At 45.3% G+C, this 21,700-nt stretch overlaps 2 protein-coding genes across 11 annotated transcripts in view; one reads left to right on the top strand and one right to left on the bottom strand.

The window, feature by feature from the left end:
- Positions 1–15,620, bottom strand: part of DNAI1 (dynein axonemal intermediate chain 1) — a 60,029-nt gene extending 44,409 nt beyond the window's left edge. Inside the window, exon 1 of the mRNA XM_060153214.1 lies at positions 15,591–15,620. Within this exon, the coding sequence (XP_060009197.1) occupies positions 15,591–15,620 (30 nt within the window). The remainder of the gene's footprint in view (positions 1–15,590) is intronic.
- Positions 15,621–16,068: 448 nt separating this feature from the next.
- FAM219A (family with sequence similarity 219 member A) overlaps positions 16,069–21,700 on the top strand; it is a 54,994-nt gene continuing 49,362 nt past the window's right edge. For all 10 annotated transcript variants that reach the window (XM_060155270.1, XM_060155269.1, XM_060155266.1 and 7 more), the window contains exon 1: positions 16,069–16,430. In XM_060155270.1, the coding sequence (XP_060011253.1) occupies positions 16,371–16,430 (60 nt within the window). In that variant the 5' untranslated portion in view covers positions 16,069–16,370. The remainder of the gene's footprint in view (positions 16,431–21,700) is intronic.

Below are 21,700 nucleotides of genomic sequence, written 5' to 3'. Positions count from 1 at the left end.
CCCTGCAGTATATGCACTGAACAAACAGTTGTTTCAGGTGATGGAGCAAGAGGGAGATCAGTAGAGGCTGGAGATGTGAGGGAGGGGCTCTTGGAAGAAGCAGGTCTAGAGCCCTGAAGGAGGGGTCAAGCTAGCAGAGAAGCCAAAGAGCACATGTTGGTGGCAGCATGGCACACTGGGCAGAGACCTCGGCTCCCAGATCTTGCTGACCACCTGTGTGATCTTGGGGAGGTCTCTGGGCCTTGGTTTCCCAAATGCAAAGTGAGTGAGTTAGATGGAAAGGGCCTTACAACTCTTCCGTGGCAGGGTCTGTGGGAGAGGCTTTGATGGTGGAGGGGAAAAGGATTCCAGGGGGAGAGAAGGGCATGTCTCAGCTTGGGCAGGGATTGTTGCTGGTAGGGAAGGCAGCAGGATTCAGATTTCTGCCAGGTTGCCAAGGTTTCCAGAGATGAGAACCCTTCTCTGAGGCTAAGCCACATGAGCCAGAAAGCTGCTTTCCTTTGAAGAGCCTCTGATCCCTAAGGTAACGAGATGGAAGTGTCGTAACATCCAACAGCTTTCTGGCCCACAGCAGAGTACTGGAGGGCCAACCCCAGCCCAAGCTGCCAGCCTTAAGTAGGAAACGAGATCCAGTTACCATTGCCCCCCGTAAATATGTCTGTAAAACATTTATCTGGCAATAAAAGAACTGACAAGGCAATTTGAGTGTAATTGTTTTTGGCAGTTGGAAATATTTCAATTAACATACTATAAAAGCCACACTACAATAAATGAAAAACAGGCCAATGAAATCAGCTACAGCCCTGACTTCCCAACCATGGCAAAGGAGATTGAATGTCAGGTTGCCACTTTGGGCCCTTGGTCTTTCAGAAGGAGAAGTCTGAGACAGACAAGGCTGAATTCCTGAAAAGCTTTTGATGGTTCTTCCCTGAAGCTGTCAAACCGCAGAAGAAGAAAGCCCAAAGTCCCTCCTCTGGCCCTCAAAACTCTGTCATCCGGCTCCACGTCTCCATTCCAGCCTGCTCTCCCGCCACTCTGAGATGCAGCCCAGCAAGGCTACTCACATTTCCTGAGCTTGGCCTCTGCTTTCCCACCTTTGCTTTTACCTTTCCTCTTGCCAAGAACGCCATCTTCTCCTTCTCTCTCCCTGCTCCCACTATCTCTGCCTAACCAAACCCTACCCATCTAGCCTCCTAGTCCATTATCTACTCCTGACCTTTCTCCTACCTCCCTCTATTCTTCCTGTCTTCACTCTGCCCCGCCTCCCGTCACCACCATAAGCATTGGCTGTTGTGAGATGAAGGATGAAATGTAACTTCATATAGACACTCTGTTGTCTCTGGGTTTTGGTCTACAAAAGGGGATAGTATTATGAAAAGAAACATAATACTGCGGTGCATATCAGAGGCAGCTGGGAGACTCCAGCAAGGGAGTATCCTTATCTTTTTTTTTTAATTTATTTATTTATTTATGGCTGCATTGGGTCTTCCTTGCTGCGCGCAGGCTTTCTCTAGCTGTGGTGAGCAGGGGGCTACTCTTTGTTGCGGTACGCAGGTGCTAGGCGTGCAAGCTTCAGTAGTTGCAGCATGAGGGCTCAGTAGTTGTGGATCACGGGCTGTAGAGCGCAGGCTCAGTAATTGTGGCGCACAGGCTTAGTTGCTCCGCGGCATGTGGGATCTTCCCGGACCAGGGCTCGAACCCGTGTCCCCTGCATTGGCAGGCGGATTCTTAACCACTGTGCCACCAGGGAAGCCAGTATCCTTATCTTTTAAATGGGCATCATAAAAATACCCTCTGAAGACAATCATAGGCCTGTTATGAGGGTTAAATGAGTCAACACACATAAAATGCATAGTGTGGTGCCTGGCCAGAGTCTGTGCCCAATGAATGATAGTTTGTAGCATTATTATTCCCATTTATAGACCCTGCTCTGCCATCAGCCACAGGGGATCTGTGTGGCCCTTTGTTTACTAGGAAGCACTTGCCCTAGGGATGACTAAAAGGCTTCAACAGCTCACATGTCCACCCAAGAGTTCAATGCTGAAACTTGTTTGTTCCTGGAAAGAACAGCTCTTCCAAGCGTGCAAACGCACAGAGCTGCATCCTCCTTCCTGGGGCCCAGGAGACTCTGTTTACCATTTCAGTTGTCTTGGTCCTTATTTTAAAACTCACTAACAGGATTCCATTAAGCTAAATTGAAAGTAAATACCTCACCAGCTTGCAGTTTCCGTTTCTAAAAGGGTAAAAGCTCGTAGTCCCAAAGGAACAGTAATTCACCAAGAAATCTTCCTCCAGCTACATCGACTGCCTTTCAAATCCTTGAGCCTAGTGCAGTGTCTCAAGCACACAGAAGGTGCTTAATAAGTATAGTTGAAAGAGATCTCAACGTTTTGAAACACTAGATGAAGGGTAACAGGCATTATCATACACTGTTGTGGGTATGCCAATGGACACAAAATTTTTATAGGGTTATTTGGCAATACCTGCCAAAATTTCAAATGCAGATACCCTTCAACTCAGCAACTCTGCTTTCTTGCATTTTTCCTATAGAAATAGTAATACATATGCATAAGATGTATGTACAAAACTGCTCGCGGAACCATCTTTGTGATATTTTTACAATGGGAAAAAACCTAAATATTCATTGATAGGGGCCTAGTTAAATAAATTATGCTATAGCCATTCAATGGGATATTATGCATATTTTTAAAAGAATGAGGTAAATTTTTATGTATTATTATGGAAAGCTCTCCAAGCTTTTTTATTGTTAAATAAAAAAGCAAGTTACATAAACAGATGACCCATCTGCTTACTTTAAGAATGTGTGTGTATGTGTATTTGGATGTACATACAAAATTTCTGGAAGAATATATAGATTCTGTTGACAGTAGTTGGGTTCAGGGAATGTGACCGGGGATTGTGGGGAAGGGAACCAATACTGTTCACCTTATACTCATTCTCATGGTTTTAATATTTTAAAAGTGAACGTTCATTACTTTTTTTTTTTTTGGCTGCGTTGGGTCTTTGTTGCTGTGCGTGGGCTTTCTCTAGTTTAAAAGTGAATGTGCATTACTTTTATAATTTAAAATGCTAATTAAGAATTAAAAAAATTAATACAGTTAAAGAGGGTTTTTTTTTTTTTTTCCTATTAATGCAATGTTAGCACAGTGCTCAGAATGCTGACAAAGGAACATGAGACCAAGCTCATGCCTTCCTGGAAGCCCAAGAGGGAAGAAGCCGATGCTATGGGACTCTTCCCAGATAAGGCTACAGAAGGCAAGGCAGGGTAGGGTTTAAAATCTGAAGCTCTAGAGTTAGCCTTGGCTGGATTCCTGACTCTGCCACAAACTATATGTGTGACCTTGAGCAAGGTATTTAGTCCCTGATCCTCATTCTCTCATTTGTAAGGTAGAGAAAAATATTAGTGCCCTCCTCAGATTTGCTGTGAGGATAAAATAAAACAATGCATGATGAGAACCTTACTCAGAGCCCAGCGCTCAGTAAGCGCTAAAGTAACAGTGGCAGTGTTATTATTTTACTATTCTATCATGGTCTGCTGTACATGGCAATTGAATCTCATTCTGAGGGCATTTATTGAATAGCTGAAAAGAGTGTTGTCCGGGTCCCATGAAGTCCTTATCAGAAAGGAAGCTATAAATCTCAGGGTGTCACAACAGAGGGATGAAAATAAAAATACCTTCCCTTAGGACTTCCCTGGTTTTCCAGTGGTAGAGAATCTGCCTTACAAGGCAGGGGATGCGGGTTTGATTCCTTGTCAGGGAACTAAGATCCCACATGCTGCGGGGCAACTAAGCCCATGCGCCACAACTACTGAGCTCACGCACCTCAACTAGAGAGACTGCGTGCCACAAACTACGTGCCCTGGCCTGCGCACCACAACTAGAGAAGAGAAAACCCACAGACCACAACTAGAGAGAAGCCCGTGAGCCACAAGGAAGAGCCCGCACGCTGCAACGAAAGATCCCGCATGCCGCAACTAAGACCCAACGCAGCCAAAAATAAATAAATAAATATTTAAAAAAAATACCTCCCCTTCATAGAGCACCTTTCAGTTTACTAAACACTTTGGAGTCCATCATCTCATTTGGCCATTATTCTAATCTTCTGTGGGTGGATGTTGAGTTTCATCAACTTCTTTTCTGAATCTATTATGATATGTCATATGGTTTTTCTCCTTTTTTTCTGTTAATGTGAAGAAATATATTGATTGGGTATTTACTGTTGAGCTAACTTTGTCTTACTGGGATAAACCTCACTTGGTCAGATATATTATCCTTTTTATATATTGCTGGAACAGATATGCTAATATTTTGTCAGGTTGTTTTGCATTTATGTTCATGAGGGATATTGGCCTATCCTTCTCTTTTCTTGAAATAGCTTTGATTTTGATATCAGAGTTATACCAACATCATCAAGTAAGTTGGGACTCGCTCCCTTCTCGTCTATTTTCTCTAAGACTTTGTGTAAGACGTGTTATTTATTCCTTACATATTTGATAGAATTCATCAGTGAAACCATTTGGCCTGGAGTTTCTTTGTAGGAAGGTTTTAAATTATGAATTCAATTTCTTTAAGTAAGTATGGTCTTTATATTTTCCATTTCTTTTTGTGTCAATTAAGGCAAACTGTGTTTTTCAATAAATCTGTCCATTCAAGTTGTTGAAGTTATTGCCATAAAGTTGTTGATAATATTCCTTTACTATCCTTTTTAATATCTGTACAATCTGTAGTGATATCTCACTTTTCATTCCTGATATTGGCTGTTGTGTTTTCTTCTTCTCTTGATGAGCCTTGCTAAGTTTTCTCAATTTTGTCAATCTTTTCAAAGAAACAACTTCTGACTTTGTTGATTTTCTCTATTGTTTTTCCTCACTGTTTCTATGAAACAATAAGATAAATGAATAAATTAATAAAATAAATAGAAGTGATGAATAGATTTTGCTTCTATTATTCTGGATTTCATTTGCTCGTCTTTTTCTATTTTCTTAAGATAGAAACTTAGAACATTGATTTTAAATCTTTTCTGAAATAGGCATTTAAAACTATACAGTTTCATTAAGTACAACTTCAGCATGACCTCCCAATTTGTGATGTTATATTTTCATTACCATCCAATTAAAAATGTTTTCTAGTTTCCCTTGCACTTTTTTTTTACATTTAGAAGTGCATTCTTTAATACCTAAATATTTGGGGATTTTAAGGATACTGCTATTTATTTTTAATTTAATTCCATTTTGGTCAAACTATTCTTAGTTTGCTGAGATTCTTTTTGACATGGATGCATGTTGAATTTGAATTGAATGAAAATCTGTAAGATATTAATCTTTTGAAATGTATTGAGACTTATTATACGTCCCAGTGTATGGTCTATTTTTTTGAACATTGTGCAGTTCTTGGGTTCTATATTAATTAGGCCAAGTTGGTTAACAGATCTACATCTTTCAATTACTGAGAGAAGAGTGTTAAATCTCCAATTGTCATTGTATATTTTTCTATGTCTCCCTTTAGCTCTGTCAGTTTTTGATTTATGTATCTTGAAGTGCTATTAATAGGTACATACTCTTTGTCATTTTATATCACCTCTTGAATCGACACTTTATCATTATGAAATATCCCTATGTCTTTGGAAATACTCATGGTCTTGAAGCCTACTTAGTTCTGATAATACTACAGCCATGCAGCTTTCTTATGCTTGCTAGTTACGTGGTGTGTTTTTCCACTCTTTTATTTTCAAATTTTCTATGTCTTTACATTTGAACTATATTTCTTATAAGCAGCATATAGTTAGGTCTTGCTTTTTTTCCCCCCTAGCTTGATAAACTCTGCCTTTTAATTGAAAGTGTTGGTGTGGTTGTCTTTACCATATTGCCCTTTGTTTCCTATTTTTCATCTGCTTTTTCCTCTGTTCATCTTCTGTCTTCTTTTGTGTTAATTGAGTTTTTTAGTATTTCATTTTATTTTCTCCATTGGCTTTTTAGCTGTGCCTTTTTGTATTAATTTCTAGTGGTTGCTCTAAGGTTTATAATATGCATCCTAAACCTGTTATAGTCTAATAAGAATAAATAATATACCACTTCATATTTCACAATGTAATAACCTTATCACATCTTAATTCTATTTACCACCACAACCTCATCTTTGCCCTGCTGTTGTCACATATTTTATTTCTATATATATTACAAGCTTCACCTTACAATTGGTGTTATTTTTGCTTTAAACAGTCGTATGTCTTTTAAGAAAATTAATAGAAGCAAAAAAAATCTAGTATTTTATCTTTAGTCACATATTTACTATTACCAGTGCTTTTTGGTCCTTCCCATAGATAGAGCTTCCATTAGGTGTCATTCTCCTTCAGCCTAAAGAACTTTGTTCTGTACTACTTGTAGTGAAGGTCTGCTGATGACAAATTCTGTCCGCTTTAGTTTATCTGAAAATGTATTTATTTAACCCTTCTTTTGGAGGGATATTTTTGTTGGATATAGAATTATGGTTTGACAGTAGTTTTCTTTCAGTGCATAAACTATGACATTCCATTGTCTTCTGACTTCTCTTGTGTACAATGGGAAGTCAGCCACGATCATATTATCCCACTCTATGCATTATGTCATTTTTTCTCTGGCTACTTTCAAGATTTTATTTTTATCCTTGGCTTTCAGTATTTTGACTGTGAGGGGACTACGTGTGGTTTTCTTTGTATTTATACTGCTTGGGGCTCACTGAGCTTCTGATAATACTATATGTTTTCCACCAAATTTAAGATATTTTTGACCATTATTTCTTCAACTAATTTTCCCCCTCCTCTTTTTCCTTTTGGAATTCCAACTACTTACAAGTTACAGATACATATATGACATATTACCACAGGTCACTAAGGCTCTTTTTATGTTTGTTTTTTTTTAATTATTTTTTAATTTTTTGGTTGCATTGGGTCTTTGTTGCTGCGTGCAGGCTTTCTCCAGTTGCGGCAAGTGGGGCTACTCTTCGTTGTGGTGCGTGGGCTACTCTTCTCATTGCAGTGGCTTCTCTTGTTGCAGAGCACAGGCTCTAGGTATGCGGGCTTCAGTAGTTGCAGCATGTGGGCTCAGTAGTTGCAGCATGCAGGCCCTAGAGTGCTTGGACTTCAGTAGTTGTGGCACGTGGGCTCTAGGGCGCCCGCAGGCTCAGTAGTTGTGGTGCAGGGGCTTAGTTGCTCTGCAGCATGTGGGATCTTCCCAGAGCAGGGATCAAACCCATGTCCCCTGCATTGGCAGGCAGATTCTTAACCACTGCGCCACCAGGGAAGTCCCTCTTTTTTGTTTTTCTTATTTATTTATTTATTTTAATACAACAGGTTCTTATTAGTTATCTATTTTATATATATTAGTGTATACAGTCAATCCCAATCTCCCAATTCATCACCCCTCCACCCCCTGCTTTTCCCCCTTGGTGTCCATATGTTTGTTCTCTATATCTGTGTCTTTTTTGTTTTTTAATCTTGTTTTTCTCTGTTCTTCAGATTGGATAATTTCAATGGATCCATCTTCACTTTCACTATTAGGCCCAGCCAATAAATTTTTCATTTCTGATATTTATTTTTCTACTGTTTCCATTTTTGGGGCTTAGATTCCCCACCCTTTTTTTTTAAAATTTTATTTATTTATTTTTGGCTGTGTTGGGTCTTGGTTGCTGCGCACAGGCTTTCTCTAGGTGTGGCGAGCGGGGGCTACTCTTCGTTGTGGTGCGTGGGCTTCTCGTCGAGGTGGCTTCTCTTGTTGTGGAGTATGGGCTCTAGGCACGCGGTCTTCAGTAGTGGTGGCATGTGGGCTCAGTAGTTGTGGCTCACGGGCTCTAGAGCACAGGCACAGTAGTTGTGGCGCACGGGCTTAGTTGCTCTGTGGCATGTGGGATCTTCCTGGACCAGGGCTCAAACCCGTGTCTCCTGCATTGGCAGGCAGATTCTTAACCACTGTGCCACCAGGGAAGCCCTCCCCATCCTTTAAGTCAATATTTTCTTTTAGTCCATAAATATATTTTCAACAACAACTGCCTTAAAGTCATTGCCTGCTAATTCCAACACTGGGTTATCTCGCTGGTATCACTGTGCTCTCCTTGGGATCACTCTCCCTGAGCCATGATTAAGAAATTGACCCAAGGCAGAAAGCAAGGATAAACATGTGACTCATGTTGGGTGTTTTCCTTCCCTTAGGAATGGGGGAATGCCTAAACCAGTTGCCTCATATATTGTGTCCAGGATTACAGTTGTTCATAGTGGGATGGCAAGTCCAGCATGAACTGCTCCATAATGGCCAGACTATGTCTCCTATATCAAGGTCTTTAAAAGTTATACATAAAGTATGATACATTTAAAAATTCATTGCCGAAATGTGCTATTAAAAAAAAACAAAAACAAACAAACAAAAAAAACAAAAACAAAAACAAAAATCTTTTGTAAAGGACAGAACCTTTTGTAATATAATTATCTGCCCTGAATGGAGGCAATGGATTGGAAAAAAATCTGAGGCCCTTTCTGCACAATGTATGAGAAAGGTTTATCAGAAGCAATGTAGAAGTTATTTTGGAATAAAGCAGGTTATATCTTGCATGGGAGGAGTCAAGGAAAGACAATACCTCCTTCTAAGGAAATTGCCCTGCTCACAGCTTTGGCTGCTTGGAGAGTCATAGGATCTTATCCCTCCCTGATACAGCCTAGCATGAACAGGTAAGCTGGGGAAAATCAGATTTCTTCTCCAAGGGTTTGAATTGGGACTACAGAGAGAACTCGTGGGTGGATGGAGACACTGATGGAGATCCTTGTGAGATAGAAGAGGCCAGAGTGGCCATGATGAGCTGAAAACACATTAAGTTATGAGGAAGCTGAAACCATAGAAAAGTTGGCTGCCTGGGAAATGAAAATAGGGAATGAAGTATAGTTGCTAAGAAAGTTAGAGAGGCCATGAGAGATATAGAGAAAGTAATTAGTACCTATATCTGTTTCAGAACCAATAGTTTTCCAATTCTAATTCTAGGTATTTGTAATACCTACCCACAACCCCCCACATACACACCTTCCCCTTCACCCTTTCCACCTTTTACTTGAGGTAACTTGAGTGAGCCTTTATTTTTTGCAACTTACAGAGCTTAGCTAAAATATATGTGCCTTAGTTTGCCAGGCTCATAAAAGGCAGGAGAGGTAGGATGGGCTCAGGCATTCCAGACAGAGGGAACAAAATCTTTAACAAAGAGACAGAGGCCTGGAACCAAGTGTCTGTCCAGGGATTAGCAGATTTGTTTTATCCATTTATATTCCAATTTGTTCCAAAGCAAGATTTGAGGCTGAATGTATGACACATGGAAAAAATAAGTAAATGAGAAAATGGATGTGAGGTAAGAACAGAAATAGGAAAATAAACTTAACATCAGGGGTAGGGATGTTAGCAGAATGTGGTGCTTTGGCTAGAACAAAGGAGGCATGAGCTGCTTCTTCTGCAGGTCCAGAAGGAAAAGTTAGGGTTCAGAGTATTACAGTACATACGTTTCCATCGGTCACTTATTTACTCATCAACTAATTCATTCATTTGTTAATCATCTACTATGTACCAGATGCTAGAATGACAACTAAAGAAGAATAAAGGTTGAGTTAGTCCCACTCCAAGGTTCTCACATCTAGGAAGTGAGATAAATGGAAGACGTAAACACACCATACAAACCAGAATACAGCGACTCTATGAACAGGACAAAGTGTTGTGAGATACAAAGAAGCGAAACCAAAGTTTGATCAACAGCCACGTCCTTTGCACGTTTCTTCCATACAACTCTGTCTCAGCGATTGGGAAGACTGAACACTCCATAACAATTCCTAACTGGCAGAAAACAATTTCATATGGCTTGTTCACAGCTGGAGCCAGGGAACCAAAATTACTCTTCAGCATCAGCTTGCAGGTTGCAAAGCCCAGGGATAAGCACAAGACACCTTTGCCATTATTATTCAGGTACCTGGCATATACTGAGTACTAACAATGTGCTAGGCTCCACGGTAAACGGGGGAGGAGACCAAGTTCTGGCCTCAAATGCTCACAGCTGTTTTGTAATCTGATAATTGTGCATGACAGACCTCAGACCATAACTCTCAAAATAGCATGACTGTAGTCATAACAAAATGGAACAGCCATTGGCAAGATCTGTTTTCTAGTTATCACTTCCAGAAGGAATTCTGTAACACTACTAGGGGAAGAGCAGAGAAAACTCTCTCAACTTCCTGTCACTAAGCCTCTAAATTATCATCATCTGCATCCATCCCTTCCTCCTTTCTCCTTTTCTGTTACAAAGTGTTTCACCTCTTGTCCACAGCTGATCCACGCCCGCCTCCTCAGACACTTGGCTCTAGTCTTCATTTATCTCCTTCATCTTCAACTTCCCTCTATCTATGCCAGGCAAATGCCTCCCCTCAGCATTTAACATATTCAAGTCTTAATTTCATCTCAAAAAAAAAAAATCCTTGTCTACATGGTCTTTACTACCTTCTTAGCTCAATTTAGTCTGGCTTTTGTCTCTAAAATTGTTCTTTCCAAGGTCCCGCAATGACTTATTAATTATTAAATCTAATGGTTGTATCTAGTTCTTACCTTCATTAGCAGATGCAATATGACTGACCATGTAACCTATAAACACTAGAAACTCCCTATAAACACACTCCTCCCCAGAAGGACATTATTCTTCCTTGTAGTCTTCTAACCTCTCTGGGGTCAGTCCTTCTTATCCTACATGTTGGACTCTTGTCCAAACCTTAAATCATGTTGTTCCTCCTAGAAATCTTCCCTGATTCCCCGAGAATCAGTGCTAGGATCTCCTCCCACACGCTTCCATTGCACCCAATGCTACTTCCTCAACCACATCCCATCATTCATTCAACAATCGTTCACTGAGAGCTTCGAACGTGATGGCCGCTGTGTTAGGAGCTGAGAATACAGATGTGCGCAAAAACATCCACAGGCCCTGCTCTCAAGGTGCTCACAATCTAATGGGAGAGACATACAATAAACCAATGATTACACAAACAAGTGAATAATTACACCCTGGGATGCATGCTGTGGAAGAAAGGATCAAGGGCAATGAGACTATAAATAGAGAAACTTAACTCTCTTTTCAGGGCAGGGGGCATTAAGGCGGTTGTGGGCATTGACCCTGGGGCTGGAATCTTAACTCTCTTTTAACAGGGCAGGGGGCATTAAGGCGGTTGTGGGCATTGACCCTGGGGCTGGAATCTTAAAGAGTGAGTACATGTGTGAGGGAGGGAGGGCACGAAGAGTGTTCCAGAAAGAAGGGACAACACATAGAACAGACATACAGAAATAACTGGAAGAGCGTTAACCAGTTAAGGCTTAGAGACCCAAGCAGGCCTCAGCCCATACAGGCTCCTGAAGGGTTATCTAAAAATTTGGTCCCTCTCCTAAGAGCAGTAGGAAGTCACTGAAGGGTTCTGAGGGAGGGATGACATAATCAGATTGACAGCTTGAAAAGATCACTTGGTACAGTGTAGAGAATGGATTGGAAGGGACATGAGTGGGCGAGGGGAATACTGGTTACAGGGCTTTTACAGCCTTCCAGGTGAGAGATGATGGTAGGCAGGGCTAGCAGGGTGACAGTGAATAGGAAAAAAGTGGTCTGATTTGAGAGATTTAGGAAGTAAAGGGGCACAGGATCATATCTAGGGCTTAAAGAAGGTAAGAGGTTGAGGAAGGAAGGATGTGAGGGAGTGAGGATGACACGGAAGAGAAGGGTCACAAGAGCAGGGATCTTACTTTGGACAAAGTATCAACTTCCCTTAGATTCTGCTCACCTCCTCCTGTCCTTTCTTCTGTGGATCCCAGGACCAGTCATCAGATTCAAAATCTCTGGATCATCTAAGACTCTCTTCTGGCCTTGCACTGACTCCTGCCCACTTACCCCTACACTAGTCACACCTCATCAAGATCAATATTTCTAAAAGTATTGTCCCAGAGGGCTTCTGGAGAGATCACAAAATGATCCAAAAATGCAAGTCTTTTCTTTGGCTCCTACAGGCGACTGAAGCAAAATGCCAGACTTTGATTTTTTTTTTTTTATGGTAACTGAGTTATAAAGGAGTACTAAAACTTGTTAGTCATAAACTAAAATTAGCCTTTAACTGGAGTTCACAGAAGACTCTAATTCAGTCCTCTACTAAGAAGTCTGACTGCCAGGCAATGTTTGGCAATGATGCAAATCTCCTCTTGCATATACACATGCAGCCAGTTGGAATTCTTGAAATTTTCAGGAAGGACACTTTTTTATTGGGATATTAGCAGTGATGTTTTGAGCTGGTCATGGTTTATGGTGCCTGACATTCATGAATTTTAATTACAAATTGTGATTCATGGAGCTTCATCATGATCAAGCTAATATGCCATGATTATTTGATTAACCCTCTGGAGTAGAGGGATACATGCCTCTAACCTTATTTCCTGCCATTTTCCTCCTCCCTTCCTTGCTGATCCAGAACATGTGTAAGCAAGCTCTCATCTCAGGAACTTTATACTTGCTATGTCCTCTGTCAGGAATGCCTCCCCCCTAGATATCACATAGCTAATTCCTTCACTTCCTTCAGATCTTTCTCAAATGTCACCTCTGTGAGGCCTCCCCTGACCGTTATGTTTAAATCATAATCTTCTGGTTCCCTGAACTTCCTAGTCCATTTCCCTGCTTTATTTTTCTTTTTGACACCTATCATCATCTTATAAACTATATATTTTACTTATTTGTTTATTGACAATTTATCTCCAACTAAAAGATAAGCTCCATGAGAGCAGGGATTTGTGTTTGTTTTGTTGCTATATCACCAATACCTAGCACAGTACCTGGCATATAGTAGATGCTCAATAAATAATTGTCAAATGAGAATATTATATCCTCAGAATTTTTGTCCTTTTAATTTCCAATACCCAGCTCTTAAGGCATCGGTACATGTGGTTCAAATGTGAAGCATTCATAGCCCTGCTACCAAAGCAGATATAAACATAAACCCAGAAAAGTATGCTTCTACAGTGACGTTTCCTTGTTATCACTCCCCACCAATCTCCTCATCCCAGCCTCAACCCTTTCTATCCTTCAAACTCACTCAGATCAAAATTTCCAAAGAACAATTGGAAGCATTCAGAATTCATATTCAACTCATTTTCAGAATTTAATATATTCCAGGCATTGTGCTAGGTTCAGGGGAATCAACAATGAATGAGACAGACCATCCTTGCCATCAGAGTTTATAGTCTAGTGGGGATATCACCTTATCCTGCCTCCGGAAAGGTGACTTAATCCCTTATAGGAGAATACGATGGGCAAACTGAGATGTGATGTATGAACAGGAGATGAAGGAGAGATTTGGGGCAGGGTGGCATGGAGCAGGTGGCAGCAGACTGAAAAGACTGTACCAGGCAGGCAGAGGAAACAGCAATTTCAAAGGCCTAGAGGAGAAAGACAGTGTGGATGTCACTTTCCAGGCAGTGAGGGCAGTTCAGGGTGTGCTGGGACTGTGGAATCGTCACAGAGCAACGATGAGATCTGAAGTAGGGTAGGTAGGAAAGGCTAGACCTGGCAAGGCCTTGTAGGCCATACTAAGCAAGTTGGACTTTTGGAACTTTATTCTGAGAGTGAGAGGGAGCCAATAAAATGTTTGATCAGCGATACAAACAATGCAGTTTAAACTCTTCTCTGCCCCCTAACAAACCCAATCCTGACCTTCCCTCTCCACTGTGGGCATCCAAGTCATAGCTGCCCACTCCCTGAAGCTTTTATGTTGCTCCAACCTGCATGTCTCTCTCCCTCTCAGTCCCAGGGATCCCATCCTCCCTTATCTTTATATGCCTGTGTTCTGTCTCCCCAACTGAGTTCCCAGACGACAGGGACTTCTCAAGGCTCTCAAGGCAGTCCCACACCCAGCTCACCACTGACACAGACTGGGCCTCAATGAGACAAGAGGGTGATGAATACAACCCAGCACAACCCAGCTTGTGCTCACACTCCACACACCGATATTTACCCCGCTCCAAAACAACCCTTCCCTCCAAGGGGCAGTGCTGATGTGCGCAAGGCCAGTTGACCTGGGTTTCTGTCTCCTGTCTGCTGTCACCTCTCTCTCTTCTCAGTTTACCTAGCCTCTAATGTCTCCCCTAATGGGCTGGAGAAACTGATTCCCAAGTTTGTTCAAACTGCTAGAAAAATCTAATCTGGAGTGACAGAAAGCAGATCAGCGGTTACCTGGGGAGAATGGACTAGAACGAGGTGCAAGGAAACTTTTGGGGGTAGAGGAAGCGTCCTATATCTTGATTGTGGTGGTATATAAATCTGTCAAAACCTGTCAACATGTACAACTAAAATGGTCCATTTCATTGTATGTAAACCAGACCTCAGCAATGCTGAATTTAAAACAAACTGCATGTAAATTAAAAGTCGGTAGCCCCAAGCCCAGTACATGAGCTTCAAAACACAGTTCAACCCCGACATAAAACTAGGGCAAGGCCATACGGGAATAGCAGCTTCCCCATGGTTGCAGAGATCTAAGAACGACGGGTGCACCTGCTAAGGAAGGCCAGGTGAAAGAAGCAATGGAGCAAAGGCTAATAATACGGAGGAGGCCAGACCCAAATATGTAAAGTCACAAACAGCAGGCACACAGATTTGGTCTCCAAACCTCAAAACACCTAGGCCTGAGATAGTGCTTATTTAAGAACAAGTAAGTAGAAACCCTGCCTCACAAAGCAAGAAACTGCATATTAGTCCCAAGATGATAATTCATAAACGGTTTGGAAAAGTGATTCTTGAAGGACTGAGTGGCTTCACCACAGAGAGCTCCTCAAGAAGCTGGGCCTTACCTCTCCTTCCAGGGTTAAGCTGTGTGGGTTAAGAGGGGTGACTCTTGGGTTTCCTTTGAGAAGGGATGACATCTGTCCAGGTGGCAACGAGGACAGTTTGGAGGGGCCAGTTTGGAGTGAGGAGTGTGTGAAAGGGGATGGGAAAGGGGTCTCTGCCCTCTTCTTCTTTGCCTGAACTCTCTCTCCTCACAAGTCTCCCAACACAGAAGATCTGAACCATACTCCCACACACAATCTGTTCTGTGTCTCTGGTACAGTTCTCCTGTACTCTCCTGTGAGTTCCCAAAGGCCAGTGTCTCCACCTAGCCCAGCACTGGGCACTCAGCAAAGGGCAGGAGAAATTACTTATTTGTGACAAGACTGTGAGGACGATGAGGAACATATTGGTAGGAGTGGGGATGGGGGTTTAAGGAGGATGGGCCCGTCAGGCTGGGTCTGTGGAGTGAGGGAATGGAATGGTGAGAGGAGGACAGGTGAAAGAGTGGTAGGAAACAGTGGGTCGGGGGCAGTGTGGGAGAGGAGGCTAGGATTAGTGGGTGAGAGAGCAGGACAGGGTCAGAGGTCACTGGGAACACAGGCCAGGAATCACAGGGGGACAGAAGTCAACAGGGAAAGGAAGATGAAGGGTCAGTAGCAGAGGTATGATCAGTGGTCACTGGCAGCGAAGGTCAGAGGTCGTCGGAATAGAGCAGGTCGAGGTGTGTGTTACCTGCCTACGAGGCGGTGGTTTGTGGGGCATCTTCGAAGAAGCAGGAAGCACCTCAACACTTGGAGCGCCTACAAAACGCTCCCCCGCCTGAGGACAAGAGGTTTGTCCGTCCCCTCAATCATGCACAGGAAATCCGGATTCTCTTTCACTTCAATTCCCAGTCTCAGGGGCTCTTTGGGGACACCCGACGTTGTGGGTCCCCGCGCCCTCGCAGAATGGAATCGGCTCCTCCCTGACGCGGTTACCCAGCAACTAACCTGCAGCCAAGGCGCAGGCGCCTCTGATGCCTCCTCCCTGCCCGAGGGGAAGGCGTGGCTGGGCGCGCGGGGAACCACCAGCTCCACTAAGCCCCGCCCCCTAAGGCCAGACGACCGGCTGCCGCGCCTTTCGGAACTCCCGCATGTGGGAGGGGCTAGTGAGCCCAGACACCGCCTCCTCATGAATAATGCAGGATCAGGCGGTGTCCCGGACCCGGAAGTGGAGTTGCAGAGTCACGGCAGTGGCTGAGCTGCTGACAGGAGGCGGCGGCGGAGGTGGAGGCGAGGCAAGACCTGCGGCTCTGCAGGGCCACGGTCGCTGTAGCGCTAGGCAAGCTGACGGAGCCACGCCGGCCTCAGCCCACCTGCAAACCTCCCGCCTCGTGCCCACCCTCCATCTGCCCAACTGGTCCGGGGCGGCCTAGTCTGCACCACCGACCCGGCTCCTGGGGCCGCCGCCCCGCGCGGTCCCGTCGGCGTCCCTGGCCGCGCCCGACCCCCGGCCCCCTAGCCCACCGGCACCATGATGGAGGAGATCGACCGGTTCCAGGTGCCCACCGCGCACTCGGAGATGCAGCCGCTGGTGAGGGGGCGGGCGGCGGGCAGGCCAGGGCCGGGAGGGGACGCTGCCTGAGGGGGAGGGAGAGAGTCAAGCCTTGGGGACTGTGCGGAGGGGGCGCCTCGGATAGAGTAGAGAGCCGTGAAAACGCATCGCCGGGGGAGGGGGACTTGCAGGACTAGAAAACCGTGGGAGGATACGTGGGATGACAGCAAAGGGGCCTGTAAGGGCGGAGAGCACTGCCAGCGGAGGCAGGCCAAGGGAGTTACGGGGAGTGCCGTCGGATGGAACCGAGCGGGGGCACAATGGTGCACACCGTTAGTGGAGGGGAAAGCGGGGAAAGGAAGGGAACTGTCTTGGGGCACCGCCGGTGGTAGGCCCAGGGGGCTGGGATGAGAGGTAGGGAGGCATTTAGACCTAGAGGCCTGTGATGCTCAGAGCGGGGGAGGGGGCCAGGAGCAGGCTGTCTGAGGGACGGGAATAGGTTTGTAGAGGAGGAGAGGCCTCCCCTCCAGTTCTGGCTATGGATGGGAACGCAGGGCCTGGGCAGAGGACGAGTGGGGACAGGGGATCCATGCAGGACCCGGGAATTCTGTTCTTCTCCGGAAGAGAGTGCAGTCAATCTAGGCTGGGGGGTGCTGGAGCCGGGAAGGAAAGAGCTCGGTGGCGAGATGGAGAATCCGGAGCGCACATGAGAGCTGGGGAACCGGCAGGAGAGGGGGCGGGGCCGCACTGGAGCCGCCTGTGCCCACCGGTTCGGAAGAGCCTCCAGCATCCTAGGCCTACGTGCTTGGAGTCCTTGCTGGGCGCCGATCCTGCCTCCTGTCCGCGGTCCCGGAGTCAGGGAAGAATGATGTCATCGCTGCCGGCGCGGAGGGGATGGAAGGGGGAGGGCGATGCACGGAGGCCGGCCTAGGGGAGACCATACCCATTGGCCACCGTCCCGGGGCGTCTACCTGACTGGCTTGCACATCCGCCGGGCGAGAGACGCCGAGGCCTGGCGGCGGCGTCTTTCCAACTGGGAGAAGGAAAGGGAGAAGGGAGGGAGTGCCCGGCTCTGTTCGCTTTGCTTTTCCTTCTCCTTTCCCCCTTGGAGCCCAGATGGGAGCTGGAAGGAGGCAAGGCAGGCCAGGAACCTGAAGGTGTGGATGCCCTATTCTATGAGCTCAGCTAGAGCTGAGCAGAGCTCTCCAGGTCTTGAAGCTCTGGGGTTCCCTAACCCTCTTCCCTCTGTGTTAAGCGGAGGTGAGGAACAGGTTCTACCCTTGGGACCCCCGCCCCTGGCTGACAGATGTGCTTTGTGGCTTTCTGAGCAAGTAATCTCTCCATTACAGCAGCCAAGACAGACCTTGGCAGGGACCCATGACCAACTCTAAGCCACACCTTTTGGGGGATGGTAGAGAGAATCATCAGAGGCCACCTAGCTGGAGATGTGTCTTTTTTCCCCTTTTGTGACTACTTAGTTCTAGAAGCCCAAACAGAGAAGCTTTACAGAAGTGTAATATTAAACTGGGGAGAGAGATGCTGCTGGACTTTTTTCCTAGCCTGATGCCATCATTGGGTTATTTGAGGGCCAGAAAATCCTGGTTGAGAAGTCTGTCCCATGAACTTGAAGAACTTTGGGCTGGGCTAAGAGAACACTCCTTTCTGAATTATCTTTCCAGCCAACCTGGCTTGTCAAACTAGATTGCCCTTCCAGTTGTACGTATCTAATCAAGAATCAAAAGGGAGGGCAGATGAAGGAGAAGGTCCAAGTGAATGAGAAGAAAGCAATGAGTTGGTTCTTGCCTCCCATCTGGGGTTCCTAAGGAGAGAGGCAATAGCTGTCCATGGAGAGGGGAGAAGGAAGGGGTCACCAGGTTCTCTCAGCTGTCCCTGATGCCTCTGTTTTTGCCTGAAGTTTTCAACGATGGTTTGAGTGAGTAGTGTCCTCAGAAGACTCCTGGGCTGCTTCTGATCTGTGTGGCTCTGAAGTAGAAGTGCTTACGGCAAGGAGGCACTTATCAGAAAAGCTGTGACCGCCTTCAGACCCTTTTCTTGAAGGCTAAAGGAGCCCTTCTCTGCAAGACGATACTTTGTTGAGGTTGAATGAGAGCCTTATGGAAGTAGCAATACAGTCATCTGCCATTTGGGGGTCATAGCCATTGCCCTGCAGATCTCTGCCTCTCCACCACTGTTCCCAGGTCAAAGTCTAGAGGATCCCCAGAGCTCCTTAAATGCTCTTTGTATTATTGAGACCAGCAGAATCTTGTGTGGAGTTTCCCCAAGAGTCTTCATTTCGGGGCATAAGGAATCAAGGTGGCATACTGCAGAAGAGAAGGGCAAAGTGGCCCTTTAGGGGTGTTTGGGTAGACCTTAAAAACCAGGGTCTTGGGGCTTCCCTGGTGGCGCAGTGGTTGAGAGTCCACCTGCCAATGCAGAGGACACGGGTTCGTGCCCCGGTCCGGGAAGATCCCACATGCCGCGGAGCGGCTGGGCCCGTGAGCCATGGCCGCTGAGCCTGCGCATCCGGAGCCTGTGCTCTGCAACAGGAGAGGCCACAACAGTGAGAGGCCCGGGTACCGTAAAAACAAAAAACAAAAAACAAAAAACCAGGGTCTCAGATTCAGCTGTGACCTATTTCGTTTTTTGCCATTATTTATTAAGACCTCTAGGAAATCTCTCTTCTCTGGACTCAGTTTCCCAGTTATGAAATGAAGACAAACTATTTCTTTAAAGATTAAACAATAGCTCCTCACTCTTCCAAAGAATATCATAGTGACCTGATATCATTGATTCAGCAAATTCATTCACCAAATATTTATTGAGCATCAGCTCTGTTCCAGGTACTGTACTAGGTATTGGGGACACAGTGGTTAGCAACATAGGGACAGACATAGCCCTGCCTCCTGGAGCTCACAGTTTAGCAGAAGTTATTGTTCTTGCTCACCCTCTCAGTGTGAGTCCCTCTGAGGGCAGAGGCGGGGCTGTCTCCTTAAGCCCTAAGGGAAACAAGGCAATGCTTGTGTTGGTATCATTGCCCCTTTCTGGACCAAGCTGTACCGATAGTGGCCTGTCACATGGGCTTGATCATCAAATAACACTCTCCCACCCATAGTGGTTGGAAGAATCCAGAGGCCATTCCTTACTTGGAGAGATGAACTCCAGGTGGAAAACATCTTTTTTTAAATTTACTTGAAAGAGAAACTTGCACTTGAAAAGGAGGCCTAGGGGAGCGGCAGAAGCTAGGAGAGAAGGCACAGCCCGCAGATCTGGGTGTTTCCAAGGTGCTAATTTAAGCATAGTTCTCAGCTAGTGGGAGGAAGAGGAAGAGATCCCTGTTCTGTTGTTGCTGCTGCTGTTGCCACAGCTGCACGGAGCCTCCTGTCTGGGGTGGAGTTTGCCTGAAGGGAGTTGCCTCCCTACTTTCCTTATCACACCAATTATTTAATTGGCCTGGCTGCATCGCAGCAGCTGAACCAGGCCTGGGCCTATCCCTGAGAGCTCCCCAAGGTCTCTTTCTGTCTCCTTATGAAAGGAATGAGAGCTCCTCTGGGAGACCTAGTCCCTGGGTTCCACTCGTGCTGTGTCTATCTCCTACAATCCTGAGTGTTTCTGAGCACAGATTTTTGCAAAGACAGGGATAGGCGCACCTTGTATGTCAGTTCTATGGCCAAGCCACACACCTTACTGATCTAGGGAAGCTCCCAGCTGTCCAAGGCTCTCTGTTGAGCAATTGTGTTGAATTTGGGCTATTGTTTGTATGAGCAGCAGGGATAGGCTCTCTGGCCCTACTGTCTATCTGCTGGGCTGGTTGGTACAGCCTCACAGTCTATGTCTTCTCTTTGGCTGTAATGGAGAGGAAGAGATTTGGTGGGGGGAAAAAAAAGCATATGGCACCGGACAGGGTCTCTATGCTCTTGAGAGAAATACTAGTCTGGCCTCACTGAAACCCAGGTTATCTGTTAACTCAGTTGTATAGTTCACGAGCATATGCTCAGTTCCAGGTACTTTACAGGTAAAGATACGTGAGATCTCTCCAGGGGGTGGCCAGGAGAAAGATGGGCTCAAATGGCTACAGGAAGGTTTTAGATACATGTTAGGGAAGAGTGGTGATCACTGTAGGGCATTCCTAGGAAAGAGTGTCACCTTGCTTGGGAGAAGATGAGGAAAGCTGAGGTTCTGACTCTTTGACCACGTAAGCTTGGAAAGGAATTTCAGACTCCTCCTGACTCCTTGCACTCAGGGATGGAGATGGTCAGGACATTAATTTAGTGAGTGGGTCATAGCAGCTCCTGAAAGTGGCAGAGGGAACATTGTAAAGCTAGCAAGAAGCCACTATGGAAAATTGACCTACATGTATTCTGTGGTCTGGGAGCCTTAAGTCATCTCCTTGTAGTAAAATGACTCTTCAGTTTAAGGGTGGATTCTCCTAATGGTCCATGTAACTCATGACCCAGTAGCATTTCTCAGGTTCTAGGAAGAGGCACACCATTCTCTCTCTTCCTATATTGCAAAGTGAGGATCAGGTTTGCTCAGGCCTCCAGCTCCTCCCTTATTGCTCATCTCCTCAGTCAACAAACACTAAGAACCTACTTTCTGCTAACTGTTGTGCTGAGCTCGATACCACAGCCTCTTGCTCCAGGGATGGATATACACAGTCAAGACAGGGTGACGAGCACTGTAAGAAGTAAGAACCAGGTCCAGCAGCGCCGAAGAAAAACAGTAAGGCCTTTCATCAAGTAGTCAGGGAAGGCTTCACAGAGGAGACATTGCTGAACTGGCTCTTAGAAGAGGACTAGAAACTTGGCAGACCAATAAGAGGAGGTGAGGACAAGAGTTCCAGGCAAAGGGCATAGAGGCAGAATCGAAAGGGTGCATTTGAATGAATAAAGTGTTATAGTTAAGGAAATAACATGATCAAATTTGAGTTTAGGACTATCATTCCAAGAGTGGTTGAGAGATTGGAAAAGGTGAGATTGGAGGTTGGAAAACTAATATGAAGGTGGGTATAATAATAATCTAGGCAAGAGATGACAAAGGCCTACGCTAAAGCAGAAAGAGAGAGGGGACATATGTACAGAGACTAATAAAGTGGAATAGGCAGGATGTGGTACCTGTTTGGAGGTGGGGTGGAGAGGTAGGGAGTCCAAAATGACTCCCAGGTTTCTGGCATGTATGTCTGGATGGCAAGAGGTACCATCACCACCCCAGGAAATTTGAGGGGGTCTGTATACCTCTTGGCTTCAGGGACTGCTTATATGGGAGAAGGCTGCTGTTTTCCTTTGCTCTGCTTCTGAAGCCGCAGTCTTGGG

Source organism: Lagenorhynchus albirostris, chromosome 7 (genome assembly GCF_949774975.1).
Source record: "Lagenorhynchus albirostris chromosome 7, mLagAlb1.1, whole genome shotgun sequence".
Taxonomy (NCBI): Eukaryota; Metazoa; Chordata; class Mammalia; order Artiodactyla; family Delphinidae; genus Lagenorhynchus; species Lagenorhynchus albirostris.
Note: the sequence above shows the minus strand (reverse complement) of the source record. Positions and strands in the feature narration are given on the sequence as shown.